This window comes from Orcinus orca, chromosome 1 (assembly GCF_937001465.1).
Source record: "Orcinus orca chromosome 1, mOrcOrc1.1, whole genome shotgun sequence".
Taxonomy (NCBI): Eukaryota; Metazoa; Chordata; class Mammalia; order Artiodactyla; family Delphinidae; genus Orcinus; species Orcinus orca.
The window spans coordinates 33,389,202-33,407,961 of NC_064559.1; the positions used below are offsets into that span (position 1 = coordinate 33,389,202).

The following is an 18,760-nucleotide window of genomic DNA, read 5'->3' on the forward strand; positions in this document are numbered from 1 at the left end:
GGAGACTGAAGCTCAACAGGGGACCCAGCAGGGCAGGTGATCAGGCTCCTAGCCAGTCAGGGCCAAGTGATCTCTGCCCCACTGTGTGCCCAAGAACCGAAGGCTACACCTCAGCAGTGCATCCTCGATAGAACTGGTGAGAGGGAAGTGCAGATTCTGTCCGCAGAAGGTGCCCTGAAAGTCATCCAAGTCCAGGGCCCACACCATGGCGCCAGCCAGCTCCCTGTTCCTCAGGTACCGCACCTGCTCTGGAGACCCAGAGCAGGCAGGGCTGGGTTCCCTGGGCCAGGGTGCTTATGGAGGGCGTGCTATCTGGACACCTCCCCATGGGAGAGAAAAGCAGACACCTGAGACCCCAAACACCTCTGTAGCCAAGCCCCACCCTCGGTGCAGGGGGCTTCCCTCCCCCTCTTCAACTTGGGGTGTGGCCTTAGGTACATACCTTGTTTTTGATGCTCTCCTGGTCGTCATACCCCACCCACTGGTTGCCCTTAGTGGCATAGCGGACCTGCTGACCAAGGAGTCTATGGACCGTGGCTCCGCGGAGAAAGTCACAGATCTGAACAGAGAACAGGGCAGGCGTGGTGTGGGGAGCTGTGCTGAGACTTTGCGGGTCACCAGGGGGACACCACAGCCCACATCTCTCAGCCCCTTGCTTCTTCCTGCAGGCTACATCTTCCCCTAGAGACTGCAGGCTTCGCACAACTTTACTTAAAACAGATGCAAAGATCCCAGGATTCTGTAGCTGCTGTAACCTGAGGGCATTATGGGGGCTCTGATTAGCTTCCTGCATCTTAAACAGGGATGTGGGAAATAGTGCTTTGACACTGAGGACCGGCCCAAGGCAGCACAGAGCAGCAGAGGATGGGCCGAAACAAAAGAACCTACCTCTTGGCCATTGCTTTTTCCTGGGCTAGAAGGAAGGCCCCAACTTAGTGGCCAGAGGGGGTGCAGACAGGATGTGCCTGGCCTCCTCCTCCCTCTTCTCCAGAGTGCTAGGTCTGCTGGAACATTTTTTTTAATTTCCAAAGGAGTACGGTGTGGGTGGGGTGGGAGGCTCAGCTTCCCCGGGGCTGCGGGTGCCCCGGGAAATCTTACCTTCTCCCCAGCTCATACCTCATAGTAGGTGAGGGTCCCTTTCTCCTTGGTGAACCGACCTGGTATTCCTGGCCCTGAGGTCGGGGCTCCCACATCTGTCTTGGAAGAGGCCAGGGTGAAGCTCCTCCCAAAAGTGGAGATACCCATCACCAGCTTATTGGCCTGGGCCCCCAGCCTCAACACACAGCTCACAGCGTAGTCCTGTGGGTGGGTAGGGCAGGACAGTTTGAGCAGTTAGATGCTGGTGGTCTAGGAGGGGAAAGGTTGTGCAGTTCCCACTGCTGCCTTGAAAGGTGGAGTTCCAGGTCTAGACGCGTCTGGAATTTCCTTCCTTCTGGGAACCTATTACGTCAGTCTAAAAAGCATTGTGTAATTTCAGTCTTGAAAAAAATCCTCTTAGGTATAGGAAGGGATTATTACTGTTCGATAGTTGCAGAACTCTGGCCATTGGCCCAGGTTACACAGCAAACAATGGCAGGTCTAGACTAGACTCTTGCCCTCTCAGCCCCCAGCCTTCTCTGTGCTCTCTTCAGTCTGCCCTCTGCCTTCACTAGGTCCACCCTACAGGCCCGTCAGGAGATGTCCTGACTCTTTATGGAAGAATCACCTCCCCAGTTCCCAGAGCTGTGGAGAATGCATAAACTTTGGGCCTCAGTTTCCTCATCTGTGAGGTGGGCCCTATAACCCCTCCCTTGCAGGATTACTGAGGAGTGGAGAGGTTGGTGTCTGAGCTCTGGCAAGTGGCATGTCTGTGGTCCCCTCTCAGCCCTCCCTCCTTTGGGACACTCACAGCATTGCTGAATCTGTCAGAACTTGTATCTTCCCGGCCCCGGAATAGGGGGCTGTGATGTGCTATGGTCTGGCGCCACGCTCCATGAAAGTCGTAGGTCAGAAGGCTGATGAAGTGCAGGTGTCTGTGGAAGGGTGGATGCAGGGCAAGGCGAAAAATTGAAAAAGCGCGCCACCCTAGCAGGATGTGAGCTGGAGAAACAGGCAGCCAAGAGAAAAGCCATTAACCCCAAACCCAGCAGAACCCAGTGATTTGCTGTCTAGGCTGCTGGACCACCTCCCTTGTGCCACACTGGGACGTGGGCTCAGGGTCCCACAGGAGCATTCAAGGCAAGAATGGGGTCCTTCCAATCCACCCCCAGCACACAGTTGAGAGCTGGCCTCCAACACACGTCACCCCCTCCACTCCAGCCACATTCATCTTTGAGAAAGCAGATTACAAGTGGCATCAACAGCTAGCCTTGTCGGGAGAGAGCAGGATCAAAGGATGGCCTGAACCTATGATTCCTCCTGGTGGGAAGTAAGGTTTCCACACACAAAGGTGGAGGGTCTGCAGGTGGATTGCATGAACATGAGCTTCAGGTGTTTGGGGCAAATGGTTGAGAGCCACCTCATTCCCACCCTCTAAGTGATCAATTAAAGCACCAAGTCTACACTCCCTAAGACCCTAAAGAAGATTCTAAAGTCAGAGCGAAGAGCCTTTGTCTCTCACTCTTGGGTTTCCTAAGACCCATGCCGTTGTTCCACCGAGAGGTCAGCCTGCTTGGCTGGGGACTGCTCATTCTCACGCATGAGGAGGCAGGGCGAGGAGGAGGGGCGGGGTGAACAGGAAAGGGAGGGGGCCACCTGCATGTGACAGCACTGTGTGGACTCCCCAGCAGCCTAGAAATGAAAGGTATCATTACTGCTGCCTTGCCCCTCCAGAGACTAGTGATTGGCTGGTTTGTATAACTTTCCCTGCTTCCTTTTCCACAAATACATACATTCATAACGACTTTCTCATCTGAGCAGCGCAATACCCCAAATGAAAAGGAAGAATAGGGATCGTTTTGCCCCGTTTGACAGATGGGGAGGCTGAGGCACACAGAGGGGAAGTGACTTGCTCAAGGTCACACATCTTTGGAGAAACTGGGACTAGAAGCCCAGTCTTCTGATTGTACATGGAGTGCTAGGGCAGAGTGCATCAGGAAGGAGATTCACCGGGATATCTGGGCGATGTCATAGCCTCTGTCAATGGCAATCTTCCCAGCAGACACTGCCGCGCTGAGCAGGAGTTGCTCTGCTCCTGCCTGGGCTTCCCTTGCAAACTCAGCCTCCATTTCCTGTTGGGAGAGAGGCAGGTGAGTGACAGCAAGCCTTGAGGCGAAAGATCTCTGAGCATGTCATTGGCCTTCGCTGTCTGCTGTAATCTCCAACCTGACTGGAGCTCAGTGGGAACGATAAAGTGGTCTCATCCTCAGACTCACCCATCTTTTTCCTAAAAAACTGTTTGGACCAATCTCGTCCCTACACCCCGTGCATACTCATCAACACTCAATTATTCTCTGTCCTGGAGGGACCATGAGGATAGAGAGTGATCCCACTTGGTCCTCAGATGATGCTGGAAGATATTTACCTGTTCGTCTGTGCTTTGTTCAAGCTTATAAAGGAGAACACAAAATTAAAGTGATTTATATTGTACCATGAACAGTTTGTTTAAATGATCACTCTGTCCCTGGGGTAACTGAGTACCTCTGATGCAGTGCATGCTGGGGAGTGGGCAGTGTTGGTTTGGGAATGAATACAGGCAGTGAGGAATGGGTTCTCCGCTTAGTGACCTCTGCCTCTTAGAACCCCACCCTACCTCCCACTGTTGTCAAAAGATGTCTTCCTTGCTGTGTGAGATCTCAGGACACAGGCTTGTTTGTCTTATCCCTGGTCCAGATCTCAGGACCCTGCAGCAAAGAGGCCTCAGTCCCCCTTTGCCTGCCTCAGGAGAGTATCTCTGAAGACAGCTTCTGCCCTCCCCACTCCCTGATGCTCCCTACCTCCCTGCCCTTTTCCCTGACCCAACCAGCATCTTGACCAGAGAGGTGAGATGCTGCTCGTCCCTCCGCCCGGGGTAGAGCCAGGCTCGGTCCAGTCCATCAAAGCCATGGGTCCGCAGAATTGGTGGCACCAGCTTGATGAAAGTTCTGCAACTCCAGGTGTTGGAGGCTATTTTGGAAAATCTAGAACCGAAATCAGCCCAGTAGAGGGCTCAGTACCAATACGCTGGGTGTCTTAGCCCTCTGGAAGGGTCTCTGGGCATGTGGAGCTGGGAGTCTGAACCCACACAGCTCTAGGAGGGCATGGTTGGGACAGGACCCACCTCCAATTATCTTAGAAAGACCATGTGCTTTGGAGCCAGATATCCCTGGCTCTATCACCTACTAGCCAAGCCACTTTGAGCAGGTTATAACCTGAGCCTCAGTTTTCTCATCTGTAAAATGGGCATAAATGTAACATCTCACAGTGCTATTATGAGGATTACATGTGATAATGGTTGGATAGGATGCCTGACACATAGTAAATGAGAGCTGCTATGGCCATCTTTGCCCCCTTTTTAAAGCCTGCTCCAATTCTACCCACTCCAGGATGTCCTCACAGGGTCTCCACTCCCAAATTTCCCATTCATTCCATCTCTCTCCTTCTCCTTAGGACAGTATCCCTCGCCGCCCCAAATTTCTTTGTTTTCATGTCTGAGAAGTAGTAAAAAGGGCATTGGCTGCCACCTTGCTGTGTGACTCTTGACAAGTTCCTTTCCCTCTCTGCGCTCTGATTTCGTGGTTGTACATGAGGCAGGCTCCTGACAACCATTCAGACCCCTGTGCCTGACCAGTCTGGGGTCCCTGTGACCCCCATCCAGTGGATGAGGAGAAAGCTATGCCTCCTCCTATTCCATCAACCTCTGGGGGATGAGTCATCCTACCTTTGAGAACCAAAGTTCCATCCTCCAACAGATAGAAGGGTCTTCAGGTTGGGATTCCTGTGGGGCACAGGGAGGCAGGAGGGCAGGGGTTGAGTGAAGTTGCTGTGACATGGGGTGGCCCCACAATTAGGAGGCTGTATCAGGCTTCTAGCTTTGGGTGGGAGGCTGAATCAGGCCTCTGAGGTCCTTCCAACCCTGAGATTCAGTATTCTAAGACTTTCTAAGCATTTGTGGCAGTTACTCTGAGATATGTTGCCCATATTTGTTCCCTCCAGCGGGGAAGCCAGGATATGGCAAAATAGAGTCATGAGGACTTTCTCCGTGGAGAGGCACCCTCAGAGGACGGAGAGGGGTCCTTTTCCCAGGGGAGCTCAGCTGTACCTTCTTCTACGGTCTTCTTCTACACCCTGACACCTGCTCTCATCACTTCTTCCCACTTAAGCCAAGGCCCTCCAGTTCTCCACCCAGAGGTGAGTACTGGGGACCTCGCCCACCCTCTTGAGCAGGAGTACGCTGCCCTGAGACCAGCCCTGCTAACCCTCCATCTTCCTCCTTCCCTGGCCAGCCAGTGGCCCAACCTGTTCTTGAGTGTGTTCAGTGTGTCATAGAGCGTCACATCATTCCACTCCCAGGTGTCAATCGCATTGTTGCTTATGTTGGCAAAGCTGTAGATGATGTGGGTACAGAGGAAGGGGTCGATGGCGTCTGGGAAGCAGCTCCCATCACCCCCGCCCCCCGCCCCCGGTACTGGGACCAGCTGGTGTAGTAGCAGATCAGCTTGTATGCAGCACCTGAGGAGAAGGCCAAGATTGAGCCAGGGACCCTCTGGCTGAGCCCTGAGCTGAGCACTAATGGGGTTTTTGGGGGGCGGGGTTGATGGGCAGAATTGTGAGCAAAGTTAGAATTCTAAATGCAAAGGGCTGGCTCAGGGGAGTCCTCTGTCTGATGAAAATAAGGTCTATTTTGAAAATGCTTAGAAAAGATCAAATATAGTAGATAAACATACTGCAGACTAAGAACAGAACACTGTATGGGGTGAGGGGGTGCCAATGAATAAAGATGAAATGGGACTTGGTACAAGTAAAGAAGGCTTCCTGGAGGCAGTGACTTTGAAGGAGAAGAGGGACCCGACAGCCATATCAGAAGACCCTGGCCTTCAGGCGAGAGTCTTGCAGGACCTTCAGTGGAGTCCTTGATCTGAGAGGCTCTGGCCCATCTCTTCTCTGCCTTCCTGTGGGAGTGCCCCTAAACTTGTAACCCACCCAGAATGGCAGCCCCCAGGCCCCTTCAGTCCATCCCCCGAGCTGGGGCACAATATCCCAATGGACCCGGAAGTTCCTCCTCCCCGCTCATTCTAATTTTTCCTGCTGCAAAGTAGGCCTTTTCTGCCCTCTTGACTGTGGAGGAATAACTGGGCATCACTCATCCATGCTGCTACTGGTCTCCTGTTAGTGGTTCCCAGTAAGCGATTAGTTGAAGCCTTCATTGAACCTGAGCCTTTGAAAGTTTTTAATTTTCAAAAATTTTAAATATACAGAAAAGTAGAGAATAGTATAATCAACACCTATATACTCATCACCTTGGTTTAACAAATGCTAATATTTCTGAACCATTTGAATCACAGAAGAAACTGGAAAAGCACTACCTCAGTGGCAAGGTCCCTTCCACACAGCCCTCACCACACCCCCACTTCCCGTGACTTAAAAGGGGTTACTTACAACTCTGGGGCAGCACCAGGACCACAAAACCTGAAGGGAGACCCCCTGCAAGTACCTCCTGCCCTTCCCCCTGCTCCCTGCACCCCCCACCATAAAGGAATCAAGGGCCTCCTCACACCCGCCTCCTCACACCCGCCTCCTCATCTCTCCCCCCAACAACTCTGCTACCCCTCCCACAGCAGGTAGGAGGCCAGCCCCTCTGCAGAGCGGCTCTGTGGCCAACCAGAGACCTGTCTGAGCCACCCTCAGACCCATCCTGGCTGCAGCAGAGGGGGGCACGGCATGGCCTCTTCCTTTGCCCTCAGGCTCCTGGTGCCCAGCTGCCTAGACAGGACGCTTCCCTGGGCGTCCAACTTCCTCTTACACCTGTCCCACTCCACTCCCCCGCACCCCAAACCATGCCATGTACAGAACTGAGCTGTGTGTCAGTGAAGGAACTAGCAGGCTGGAAAGTGGCGGGGCCGAGCACTGCGGGCCGCCTGAGGTGGATTGAGAAACCCTGGGGAGTTCTGAAAACGTGGGCCAGGTCTTCCTGAGGCACCTGCTGGCAGAAAAGCCATCAGGGGGATGATCTGGGGGCTCCTGTGGCCAGTAACTCAGCCTCCCACTCACCTTCCTCCAAAAGCCAGCAGTTTCCGGGCTTTTCTGGCAGCCTCTACTTTTGCCTCTCCAGCCCTCTGTCCGGGCCCTTGGCCAGGTTGAAACTGGGCACAATTGAGTTCTGTAACCAGCAGTAACCCCCCCAAAAGGCTGTTATTTATTCTCTCCCTGAGCCCAGCAGCACCCTGCCTGACCCACTCCCCCTCGCCAAGCTGTTTCCCACAGCTGGCCTGTGCTGATTATTTTAAAGAAAGGCTGGAGAGGAGTGGGAAATTGCTGAGAATGCTCTGAGACCTGGTGCCGCTTTGCTTCCTTTTTGAAAGGCCCGTTAAAATGAGTATGAATCTGGCAAGCCTGGGGCTGCAGTGAAGTACCAAGGAGTAAAAATTCAGGGAACTCTTGATTTCCCCCAGGAGCAGACAATCTCAGGAGATGCATAATCTCCACACTCTCAGCTCCTCTCTGTTGACACCTGAGTGTAATGATGCCACCCCTTTCTAGATCCCTCAGTGGTTTCTTATCACGCTTCAGATAAGAACAAAACTTCTTAACAAGGCTCTGCATGATTTGTTCCCTGTTTGTGGGTACTTTTTTTGGGCCAAAGATCCTGGACAACTCCATTCTTTGCAGGCTATAAATTAATTAATAGGCCGGGAGTGAAAAGTTCAGAACTCCAATTGCCAGAATGGGACAGAGGGCTTCTGAACAGATACCTTTATTTTTACAATCATATTAGGTAATAATCCAATGTTAGCCACACTGATTTCACAGTCCTCTCTTGGTGAGGTCTCTCCCTCTGTCCCCCTTCTCTTCCTTCCTCTCCCTAGAAACTGAAACATCTCTTTATTAAGAGAAATGGTCAGAAAGCAGTTTGTCCAGAGTCATACTCACGAACACTAAAGGGTCATGGCTTCACCCTCTTAAGGCAACTAGCCTTCTTTTGTACCCTAGATGATTGACAGCAATGATAGTCCATGACAACTTTCCCTTGTTTGTTTAGGGCACTGGGAAGTGGACTTCCTTTAATCTCTAATAGAAAGTATTACAAAGTAGTAGGCACGTAAAAATGTTCATAACAGGGTGCAGGATGTTAAGAAAACACCCAAGTTCACTCTCTTCCTTTGTTAAAAATTACTTCATAGGCACAGATTAGCCCAAGCCTTGTCCTGTGCTCCCCCAAAGCCAGTTTATTAGTTCCACATGTCCTGCATGAAGGTGGCATTGTCATAACAGCCAAGACATCCCCTGGGCCTGCCCCAGCAGGATTGGCCAAGGGTCCCATGGCACACCACCTCTCAGCTTCATCTCACGCCATGCCCCCTTCACTCCCTATAACTCATCCATTCATGCCTTCTTTCTTATATTTGCTCTACTCTCTCCCACCATAGTGCCCTTGTATATGTCATCTACTAGCCTGTCAATAACTATGAAGGGCCTGAGATTTTATACTACTTGCAAGTTAATGAGATAGACAGAATCTCATGGATTCTGGCAGAAGACACAAGAACCCGAGGTCAGAGACAAAGGACTTATTCATGGCACGTCAAGCAGCATGAACTTCATGTTTGCATCACTTCCTGTGAAGAGGCAGCTATTTTGAGTTGCTGCCTAGGCATTTTACAGTATAACTCCGCTCACACCCAGAGTCTGGACATTTAGATAAGGACCTGAGTTTAGGATTCCAGCCACAAGGTCCTGCTTTGCATTTCCCAGGACACCTTTTAAAATAAGCACTTAAAGTTGAGCCCTGGAAAAGTTAGTGGTGCTCCCCAACCACCTTATAAGTAAAAGGCGCTTACTCTCTGTCTCCTGCTGGCTTGTGACCCAGGACAGAGGACTGCCCCCGCCCCCAGCTCAATGCACACCTCCCTCCTCTGTTTCTGGAATCTGTAAGTAATAAATCTTGGCACTTTACTTTCTTTGTGTGAGTGTATTGAAACTGTGCCTTCAATCAAAACTGCCCTGGGGTTTTCATTTCCCCAAAGCGGAAGCTCAGACAGTGAGGGAGTTACCTGCCCACTCTGTGTGTACGGTTTGTGCATCCTTATTCAGCAGGTCATACTCTGCATATGCTTAATTAAACACTCCTACTCATCCTTCAGATTGCAGCTCAGCAGGCACCTGTGGAAAAGGCAGACTCCCTAGTGAGGGATAACCCCTATTGGGTCTGTCAGTGTACTTTTTACCTCTCCTCCTAGCACGTGACTCGGTTATAATTTTACATCTCGTGTGTCAGTGTGGATGTCATTAATGTCTGCCTCCCTCACTAGACTGTAAACTCAGTAAAGGCAAGGACTGTGTCTGTTTTATTCACCTTTGTGTCCGTCCCTAGTACTTGACACCTAGTAGATGCTTAGTAAAGTATTTATTGAACGACCGAAAACATGAATGATCTCAAGATGGTACATAACTCCAAACTCTTCTATTTTGTTTGGAACCTGAAATTCTAGAAATTTCATCTCTTTCAATAGTTCTTGTCACCTTGTGAATAACCAACACAGGAGGTACGATGAAATCGCAAAACAAACATCCTGACAATTTTTCCCTGGTCCAATTGTTCTAAGCCCCCACGCTGCTCTTATCATTTGTTTACTCATTCAACCAATGCTTACTGAGCACGCACAGTTGCCTTGCACCGTGGGAGGTGGTGAGGGCAGAAAGGTGAGCGAAAACAGAGAATCAGTGCCTGTCCTCATGAAGTACATGGTCTGGCAAAGAATATGGACATTAAACAAAGGATCACATAAATTATTACAACTGTGAAAAGTTCAACAAGGCAATTCTGAGGGTTAGGAGAGTTTATAAAAGGCTACAGGTGGTCAGGGAACTCTTCCTTGGGAAATGATGTTTCAGCTGAATTGTGAAGGAACAGGTACTAGCTTGGCAAAAACATATGAGGCAGGAGAAACAGAAGAAGCCTGGGGTGGGAAGAGGCTGCCATGTTCCAAGACCTGGGAGGATTCAAGAGTGGTTGAAGCATGAGGTAGGGCAAGAGAGGCACAGACGAGAGGGGTGGCCTCTTGGGCATAACTGTTTTGAGGATCCGTTCCTTTTGCATGGAGTGTCAGAGCAAATGAAGGTGGTGTTAACATCCCGCCAAATATCTGAGGGGAAGTTCTTTATTTACAGGCAGGTGTCTTCCTCCAAGTTCATTTCCAAGTCCTCAGCTCCAGCATATGGTGTTAGTGTCAGCACATAGTAAATGCCATCAAAGACTCAGAGACAGAAACATTTGGACAAATAAACAATTTACTGCAAAAGCAAAAAGGGAGTCCAAGTTCAGAAAGAAAGATTGGTTTGTCAAATACAAATCACAACAAGTATTTAAAGGGAAAAGAAGATGACCAAGGCTACAATATTCATGGTAGAAATTAGCAGCTTTCTCACATGTCCATCATATTCACAGTTTATCTTCACTTGTTAGCATAGTAAAAATCAAGGAGAAAAAAATTGTTTTTGCCAGAGTCCATCTTTATGAGAAATAATCAGAGTTTATTATTTTGGAGTCCTGAGCCAGTCACGATAGCCTGTTGTTTTTGGATTATCTCCAGATGTAGAATGTCCCCACCCCCACCCCGCAGTGGTACTCAGTCATGAATGAAGCAGAGCAAAGTGTCAGGTTTTGCTTCTGCAGTTCTTCTTTTCCTGTGGGCAAGTTCTTGCCTTTGAGAAAACCTAAGCCGATTAACAGTTTTCTGACTCAGTGTTATTAAATTGATATTTTGTTTTATTTGACTAAAATTTATTTCCACAGGCATAACAAGAGGAGTTGATGTAACATATAAACACTTCCTTTTTGAGTGGCTAACAGAATTAGAGCCACATGACATTGAGGCTTGACAGTGAACTTCTGTCTGGAGGCTTGTAAAACTCCTAGGGCTGGGAATAACTTTTGTGTCAGAAGAAATTTTACCATCCTTATTAGCACTATTTTCTCTAAGATTCCCATATTTGTTAATATGCCTGCCAGGAAATGAAATTTTTACTACCAGTAAGGCTGGAATTTCATAAGTCATAAAGCCATCCCAGAGAAGTTTTCCTGGGAGGACTTCATAGATGTCATTCTCACATGTAAAATGTAGTCTTTGTTCCTTAATAAAGGGCTTATCACACCTAATTAAGTGGAATTTTTGGCATAGTGAATATTTAATTATATTCTGGTAAGAAAAAGGACAGATTCTTATTGAACCTATATAAATAATCTACATGACCATAAGTACCGAAATCACTCTAGAGGTAAATAAGGTACATCAATTTGGTTCCATTGCCTCAAACTTATAAAATAGGGAATTAGGCCATAAAAAGTATAGGAACTGGGGGGGACCTTCAAGATGGTGGAGGAGGAAGATGTGGAAATCACCTTCCTCCCCACAAATACATCAAAAATACATCTACAAGTGGAACAACTCCTACAGAACACCTACTGAATGCTGGCAGAAGACCTCAGACTTCCCAAAAGGCAAGAAAATCCCCATGTACCTGGGTAAGGGCAAAACAACAAAGAAAAAGCAGAGGCAAAAGAATAGGGACGGGACTTGCACCTTTGGAGGGAGCTGTGAAGGAGGAAAGTTGCCACACACTAGGAAGCCCCTTCACTGGTGGGGACGGGAGGTGGGCGGGGGAGAAGCTTCGGAGCCACGGAGGAGAGCACAGCAACAGGGGTGCAGAGGGCAAAGCGGAGAGATTCCTGCACAGAGGATCTGTGCTGACCAGCACTCACCAGCCCAAGAGGCTTGTCTGCTCACCCGCCGGGGCGGGTGGGGGCTGGGAGCTAAGGCTCAGGCTTTGGAGTTCATATCCCAAGGGGAGGACTGGGGTTGGCTGCATGAACACAGCCTAAAAGGGGCTAGTGCACCACAGCTAGCCGGGATGGAGTCCGGGAAAAAGTCTGGAACTGCCGAAGAGGCAAGAGACAATTGTTTTGGGGTGCGCGAGGAGAGGGGATTCCTTCCCCGTCTGCCCACAGAAGGCAGAGCACCACCTAAATGACCTCCAGAGACAGGCACCAGCCACGGCTGTCAACTCAGACCCCAGAGATGGGCATGAAATGCTAAGGCTGCTACCGCTGCCACCAAGAATCTTGTGTGCAAGCACAGGTCACTATCCACACCACCCCAGGAGCCTGTGCAGCACACCACTGCCAGGGTCCTGTGATCCAGGGACAATTTTCCTGGGAGATCACACGCCATGCCTCAGGCTGGTGCAATGTCACACCGGCCTATGCCACCACAGGCTCGCCCCACATTCCAATTATGACTACTGTACCCCTCCCTCCCCCTGGCCTGAGTGAGCAAGAGCCCCCTAATCAGCTGCTGCTTTAACCCCCTCCTGTCTGGGTGGGGAACAGATGCCCTCAGGAGACCTACACCATAGGCGGGGCCAAAACCAAAGCTGAACCCCAGGAGCTGAGCGGACAAAGAAAAGAAAGGGAAATTTCTCCCAGCAGCCTCAGGAGCAGCGGATTAAATCCCCACAATCAACTTGATGTACCCTGCATCTGTGGAATACCTGAATAGACAACAAATGTTCCCAAAATTGAGGCAGTGGACTTTGGGAGCGACTGTAGACTTGAAGTTTGCTGTCTGCAACTGATTTGTTTCTGATTTTTATGTTTATCTTAGTTTAGTTTTTAGCGCTTTTTATCACTTGTGGATTTGTTTATTGGTTCGGTTGGTCTCTCTTTTTTAAAAAATTATTATTTTTTATGTTAATAATTTATTAAATTTTAGTTTTTTAAATTTTTAAAAAATTTTCTTTTCTCTTTTCTCCCTTTTCTTCTGAGCCATGTGGCTGACAGGGTCTTGGTGCTCTGGCCTGGTGTCAGCCCTGGGCCTCTGAGGTGGGAGAGCTGAGTTCAGGACATTGGACCACCAGCGACCTCCCAACCCCATGTACTATCAATCAGTGAGAGATCTCCCAGAGATCCCCATCTCAATGCTAAGACCCAGGTCCACCCAACGGCCAGCAAGCTCCACTGCTGGACACCCCATGCCAAAAACTAGTAAGACAGGAACACAACCTCACCTGTTACCAGAGAGGCTGCCTAAAATCATACTAAGTTCACAAACACCCCAAAACACAGCACCGGACATGGCCCTGCCCACCAGAAACACAAGATCCAGCCCCACCCAACAGAACACAGGCACCAGTCCCTCCCACCAGGAAGCTTGCACAAGCCACTAGTTCAACCTCACCCACTGGGGCAAGACATCAAAAACAGCAGGAACTACGAACCTGCAGCCTGTGAAAAGGAGACCCCAAACACAGTAAGTTAAACAAAATGAGAAGACAGAGAAATATGAAGTAGATGAAGGAGCAAGGTAAAAACCCACCAGACCAAACAAATGAAGAGGAAACAGGCAGTCTACCTGAAAAAGAATACAGAGTAATGATAGTAAAGATGATCCAAAATCTTGGAAATAGAATGGAGAAAATATAAGAAACGTTTAACAAGGACCTACAAGAACTAAAGAGCAAACAAACAATAATGAACAACACAATAAATGAAATTAAAAATTCTCTAGAAGGAATCAATAGCAGAGTAACTGAGGCAGAAGAACGGGTAAGTGACCTGGAAGATAAAATAGTGGAAATAACTACTGCAGAGCAGAATAAAGAAAAAAGAATGAAAAGAATTGAGGACAGTCTCAGAGACCTCTGGGACAACATTAAATGCACCAACATTCGAATTATAGGGGTCCCAGAAGAAGAAGAGAAAAAGAAAGGGACAGAGAAAATATTTGAAGAGATTAGAGTTGAAAACTTCCCTAACATGGGAAAAGAAATAGTCAGTCAAGCCCAGGAAGTGCAGAGAGTCCCATACAGGATAAATCCAAGGAGAAACATGCCAAGACACATATTAATCAAAATATCAAAAATTGAATGCAAAGAAAAAAATTAAAAGCAGCAAGGGAAAAGCAACAGATAACATACAAGGGAATCCCCCTAGGTTAACAGCTGACCTTTCAGCAGAAACTCTGCAAGGCAGAAGGCAGTTGCAGGACATATTTAAAGTGATGAAAGGGAAAAACCTACAACCAAGATTACTCTACCCAGCAAGGATCTCATTCTGATTCGATGCAGAAATTAAAACCTTTACAGACAAGCAAAAGCTAAGAGAATTCAGCACCACCAAACCAGCTTTACAACAAATGCTAAAGGAACTTCTCTAGGCATGAAACACAAGAGAAGGAAAAGACCTATAAAAACAAACCCCAAACAATTAAGAAAATGGTAATAGGAACATACATATCAATAAATACCTTAAATGTAAATGGATTAAATGCTCCAACCAAAAGACACAGACTGGTTGAATGAATACAAAAACAAGACCCATATATATGCTGTCTACAAGACATCCACTTCAGACCTAGGGACACATTAAGACTGAAAGAGAGGGGATGGAAAAAGATATTCCATGCAAATTGAAATCAAAAGAAAGCTGGAGTAGCAATTCTCATATCAGACAAAATAGACTTTAAAATAAAGACTATTACAAGAGGCAAGGAAGGACACTACATAATGATCAAGGAATCAATCCAAGAAGAAGATATAACAATTGTAAATATTTATGCACCCAACATAGGAGCACCTCAATACATAAAGCAAATGTTAACAGCCATGAAAGGGGAAATTGACAGTAACACAATCATAGTAGGGGAATTTAACACCCCACTTTCACCAATGGACAGATCATCCAAAATGAAAATAAATAAGGAAACACAAGCTTTAAATGATACATTAAACAAGATGGACTTAATTGATATTTATAGGACATTTCATCCAAAAACAACAGAATACACTTTCTTCTCAAGTGCTCATGGAACATTCTCCAGGATAGATCATATCTTGGGTTGCAAATCAAACCTTGGTAAAGTTAAGAAATTTGAAATCATATCAAGTATATTTCCTGATGACAATGCTATGAGACTAGATATCAATTACAGGGGAAAAAAATCTGGAAAAAATACAAACACATGGTGGCTAAACAATACGCTACTAAATAACCAAGAGATCACTGAGGAAATCAAAGAGGAAATCAAAAAATACCTAGAAACAAATGACAATGAAAACACAATGATCCAAAACCTATGGGATGCAGCAAAAGCAGTTCTAAGAGGGAAGTTTATAGCAATACAATCCTACCTCAAGAAACAAAAAAAAAATCTCAAATAAAAACCTAACCTTACACCTAAAGCAATTAGAGAAAGAAGAACAAAAAAACCCCAAAAAACCAAAGTTAGCAGAAAGAAAGAAATCATAAAGATCAGATCAGAAATAAATGAAAAAGAAATGAAGGAAACAATAGCAAAGATCAATAAAACTAATAGCTGGTTCTTTAAGAAGATAAACAAAATGGATAAACCACTAGCCAGACTCATCAAGAAAAAAAGGGAGAAGACTCAGATTAACAGAATTAGAAATGAAAAGGAAGTAACAACTGACACTGCAGAAATACAAAGGATCATGAGAGATTACTACAAGCAAGTATATGCCAATGAAATAGACACGCTAGAAGAAATTGACAAATTCTTAGAAAAGCACAATCTTCTGAGACTGAAACAGGAAGAAATAGAAAATATAAGCAGACAAATCACAAGCACTGAAATTGAAACTGTGATTAAAAATCTTCCAACAAACAAAAGTCCAGGGCCAGATGGCTTCACAGGCGAATTCTATCAAACATTTAGAGAAGAGCTAACACCTATCATTCTCAAAGTCTTTCAGAATATGGCAGAGGGAGGAATATTCCCAAACCCATTCTACAAAGCCACCATAACCCTGATACAAACACTAGACAAAGATGTCACCAAAAAGAAAACTACAGGCCAATATCACTGATGAACATAGATGCAAAAATCCTCAACAAAATACTAGCAAACAGAATACCAACAGCATATTAAAAGGATCACACACCATGATCAAGTGGGGTTTATACCAGGAATGCAAGAATTCTTCAATATATGCAAATCAATCGATGTGATACACCATATTAACAAATTGAAGGAGAAAAACCATATGATCATCTCAATAGATGCAGAAAAACCTTTCAACAAAATTCAACACAAATTTATGATAAAAACTCACCAGAAAGTAGGCATAGAGGGAACCTACCTCAACATAATAAAGGCCATATATGACAAACCCACAGCCAACATCATTCTCAATGGTGATAAACTGAAATCATTTCCTCTAAGATCAAGACAAGGTTGCCAACTCTCACTACTATTATTCAACATAGTTTTGGAAGTTTTAGCCACAGCAATCAAAGAAGAAAAAGAAATAAAAGGAATGCAAATTGGAAAAGAGGCAGTAAAACTGTCACTGTTTGCAGATGACATGATACTCTACCTAGAGAAACTTAAAGATGCTACCAGAAAACTACTAGAGTTAATCAATCAATTTGGTAAAGTAGTAGGATACAAAATTAATGCTCAGAAATCTCTTGCATTTTTATACACTAATGATAAAAAAATCTGAAAGAGAAATTAAGGAAACATTCCCACTTACCATTGCACAAAAAGAATAAAATACCTTGGAATAAACCTACCTAAAGGGACAAAAGACCTGTATGCAGAAAACTATAAGACACTGATGAAAGAAATTAAAGATGATACAAACAGATGGAGAGATATACCAGGTTCTTGGGTTGGAAGAATCAACATTGTGAAAATGGCTATACTACCCAAAGCAATCTACAGACTCAATGCAATCCCTATCAAACTACCAATGGCATTTTTCACAGAACTAGAACAAAAAATTTCACAATTTGTATGGAAACACAAAAGACCCCAAATAGCAAAAGCAGTCTTGAGAAAGAAAAACAGAGCTGGAGGAATGAGGCTCCTTGACTTCAGCCTATACTACAAAGTTGCAGTAATCAAGACAGCATGGCACTGGCACAAAAACAGAAGTATAGATCAATGGAACAGGATAGAAAGCCCAGAGGTAAACCCATGCACATATGGTCACCTTATCTTTGATAAAGGAGGCAAGAATATACAATGGAGAAAAGACAGCCTCTTCAATAAGTGGCGCTGGGAAACTGGACAGCTACATGTAAAAGAATGAAATTAGAACACTTCCTAACACCATACACAAAAATAAACTCAAAATGGATTAAAAATCTAAATGTAAGGCCAGACGCTATAAAACCCTTAGAGGAAAACATGGGAAGAACACTCTTTGACATAAATCACAGCAAGATCCTTTCTGATCCACCTCCTAGAGAAATGGAAATTAAAACAAAAATAAACAAATGGGACCTAATGAAACTTAAAAGCTTTTGCACAGCAAAGGTTACCATAAACAACACAAAAAGATAACCCTCAGAATGGGAGAAAATATTTGCAAATGCAGCAACAGACAAAGAATTAATCCTCAAAATATACAAGCAGCTCATGCAGCTCAATATCAAAAAAGCACACCACCCAATCCAAAAATGGCATAAGGTTTAAATAGACATTTCTCCAAAGAAGATATACAGATTGCCAACAAACACATGAATGGATGCTTAATGTCACTAATCATTAGAGAAACGCAAATCAAAACTACAATGAGTTATCACCTCACACGAGTCAGAATGGCCATCATCAAAAAAATCTAGAAACAATAAATGCTGGAGAGGTTGTGGAGAAAAGGGACCTCTCTTGCACTCTTAGTGGAAATGTAAATTGATACAGCCACTATGGAGAACAGTATGGAGGTTCCTTAAAAAACTGAAAATAGAACTACCATATGACCCAGCAATCCCACTACTGGGCATATACCCAGAGAAAACCATAATTCAAAAAGAGTCATGTACCACAATGTTCAATGCAGCACTATTTACAATAGCCAGGACATGGAAGCAACCTAAGTGTCCATTGACAGATGAATGGATAAAGAAGCTGTGGCACATATATACAATGGAATATTACTCAGCCATAAAAAGGAACAAAATTGGGTCATTTGTTGAGAGGTGGTTGGATCTAAAGACTGTCATACAGTCTGAAGTAAGTCAGAAAGAGAAAAACAAATATCGTATGCTAGCACATATATATGGAGTCTAAAAAAAGAAAAAAATGGTTCTGATGAACCTAGAGGCAGGACAAGAATAAAGATGCAGACGTAGAGAATGGATTGAGGACACAGGCAGGGGGAAGGGTAAGCTGGGACGAAGTGAAAGAATAGAATTGACATATATACACTACCAAATGTAAAATAGGTAGTTCGAAAGAGCTGCATAGCACAGGGAGATCACCTTGGTTCTCTGTGACCACCTAGAGGGGTGGGATAGGGAGGGTGGGAGGGAGAAGCAAGGGGGAGGGAATATGGGGATATATGTATACATATAGCTGATTCACTTTGTTATACAGCAGAAACTAACACAACATTGTAAAGGAATTATACTCCAATAAAGATGTTAAAAAAAAAAAAAGACATCACAAGTAAAGGGGAAAAAAAAGTATAGGAACTTAGTAAAGGCACTTTCCATATTATTTAACCTGTGTTATTATTGTTCTGTAGACAAGTCCAATCAATACATGTCATTACAATTTACAAAATTGTTCTTTTAAAATTGTCCTAATGAGGGGGCTTCCCTGGTGGCACAGTGGTTGAGAGT

General features: G+C 45.7%; 1 protein-coding gene across 1 annotated transcript; it reads right to left on the reverse strand.

The window, feature by feature from the left end:
- Window positions 1-30: 30 nt before the first annotated feature.
- CHI3L1 (chitinase 3 like 1) lies at window positions 31-9,860 on the reverse strand. The gene is given in 10 exon segments (XM_049706529.1): window positions 31-243; window positions 443-559; window positions 1,117-1,299; window positions 1,889-2,012; window positions 3,088-3,209; window positions 3,941-4,097; window positions 4,838-4,894; window positions 5,416-5,567; window positions 5,570-5,743; window positions 9,768-9,860. Coding segments are annotated over 10 exon segments (1,374 nt in total). The 3' UTR covers window positions 31-48.
- Between the last annotated feature and the right edge of the window lie 8,900 nt (window positions 9,861-18,760).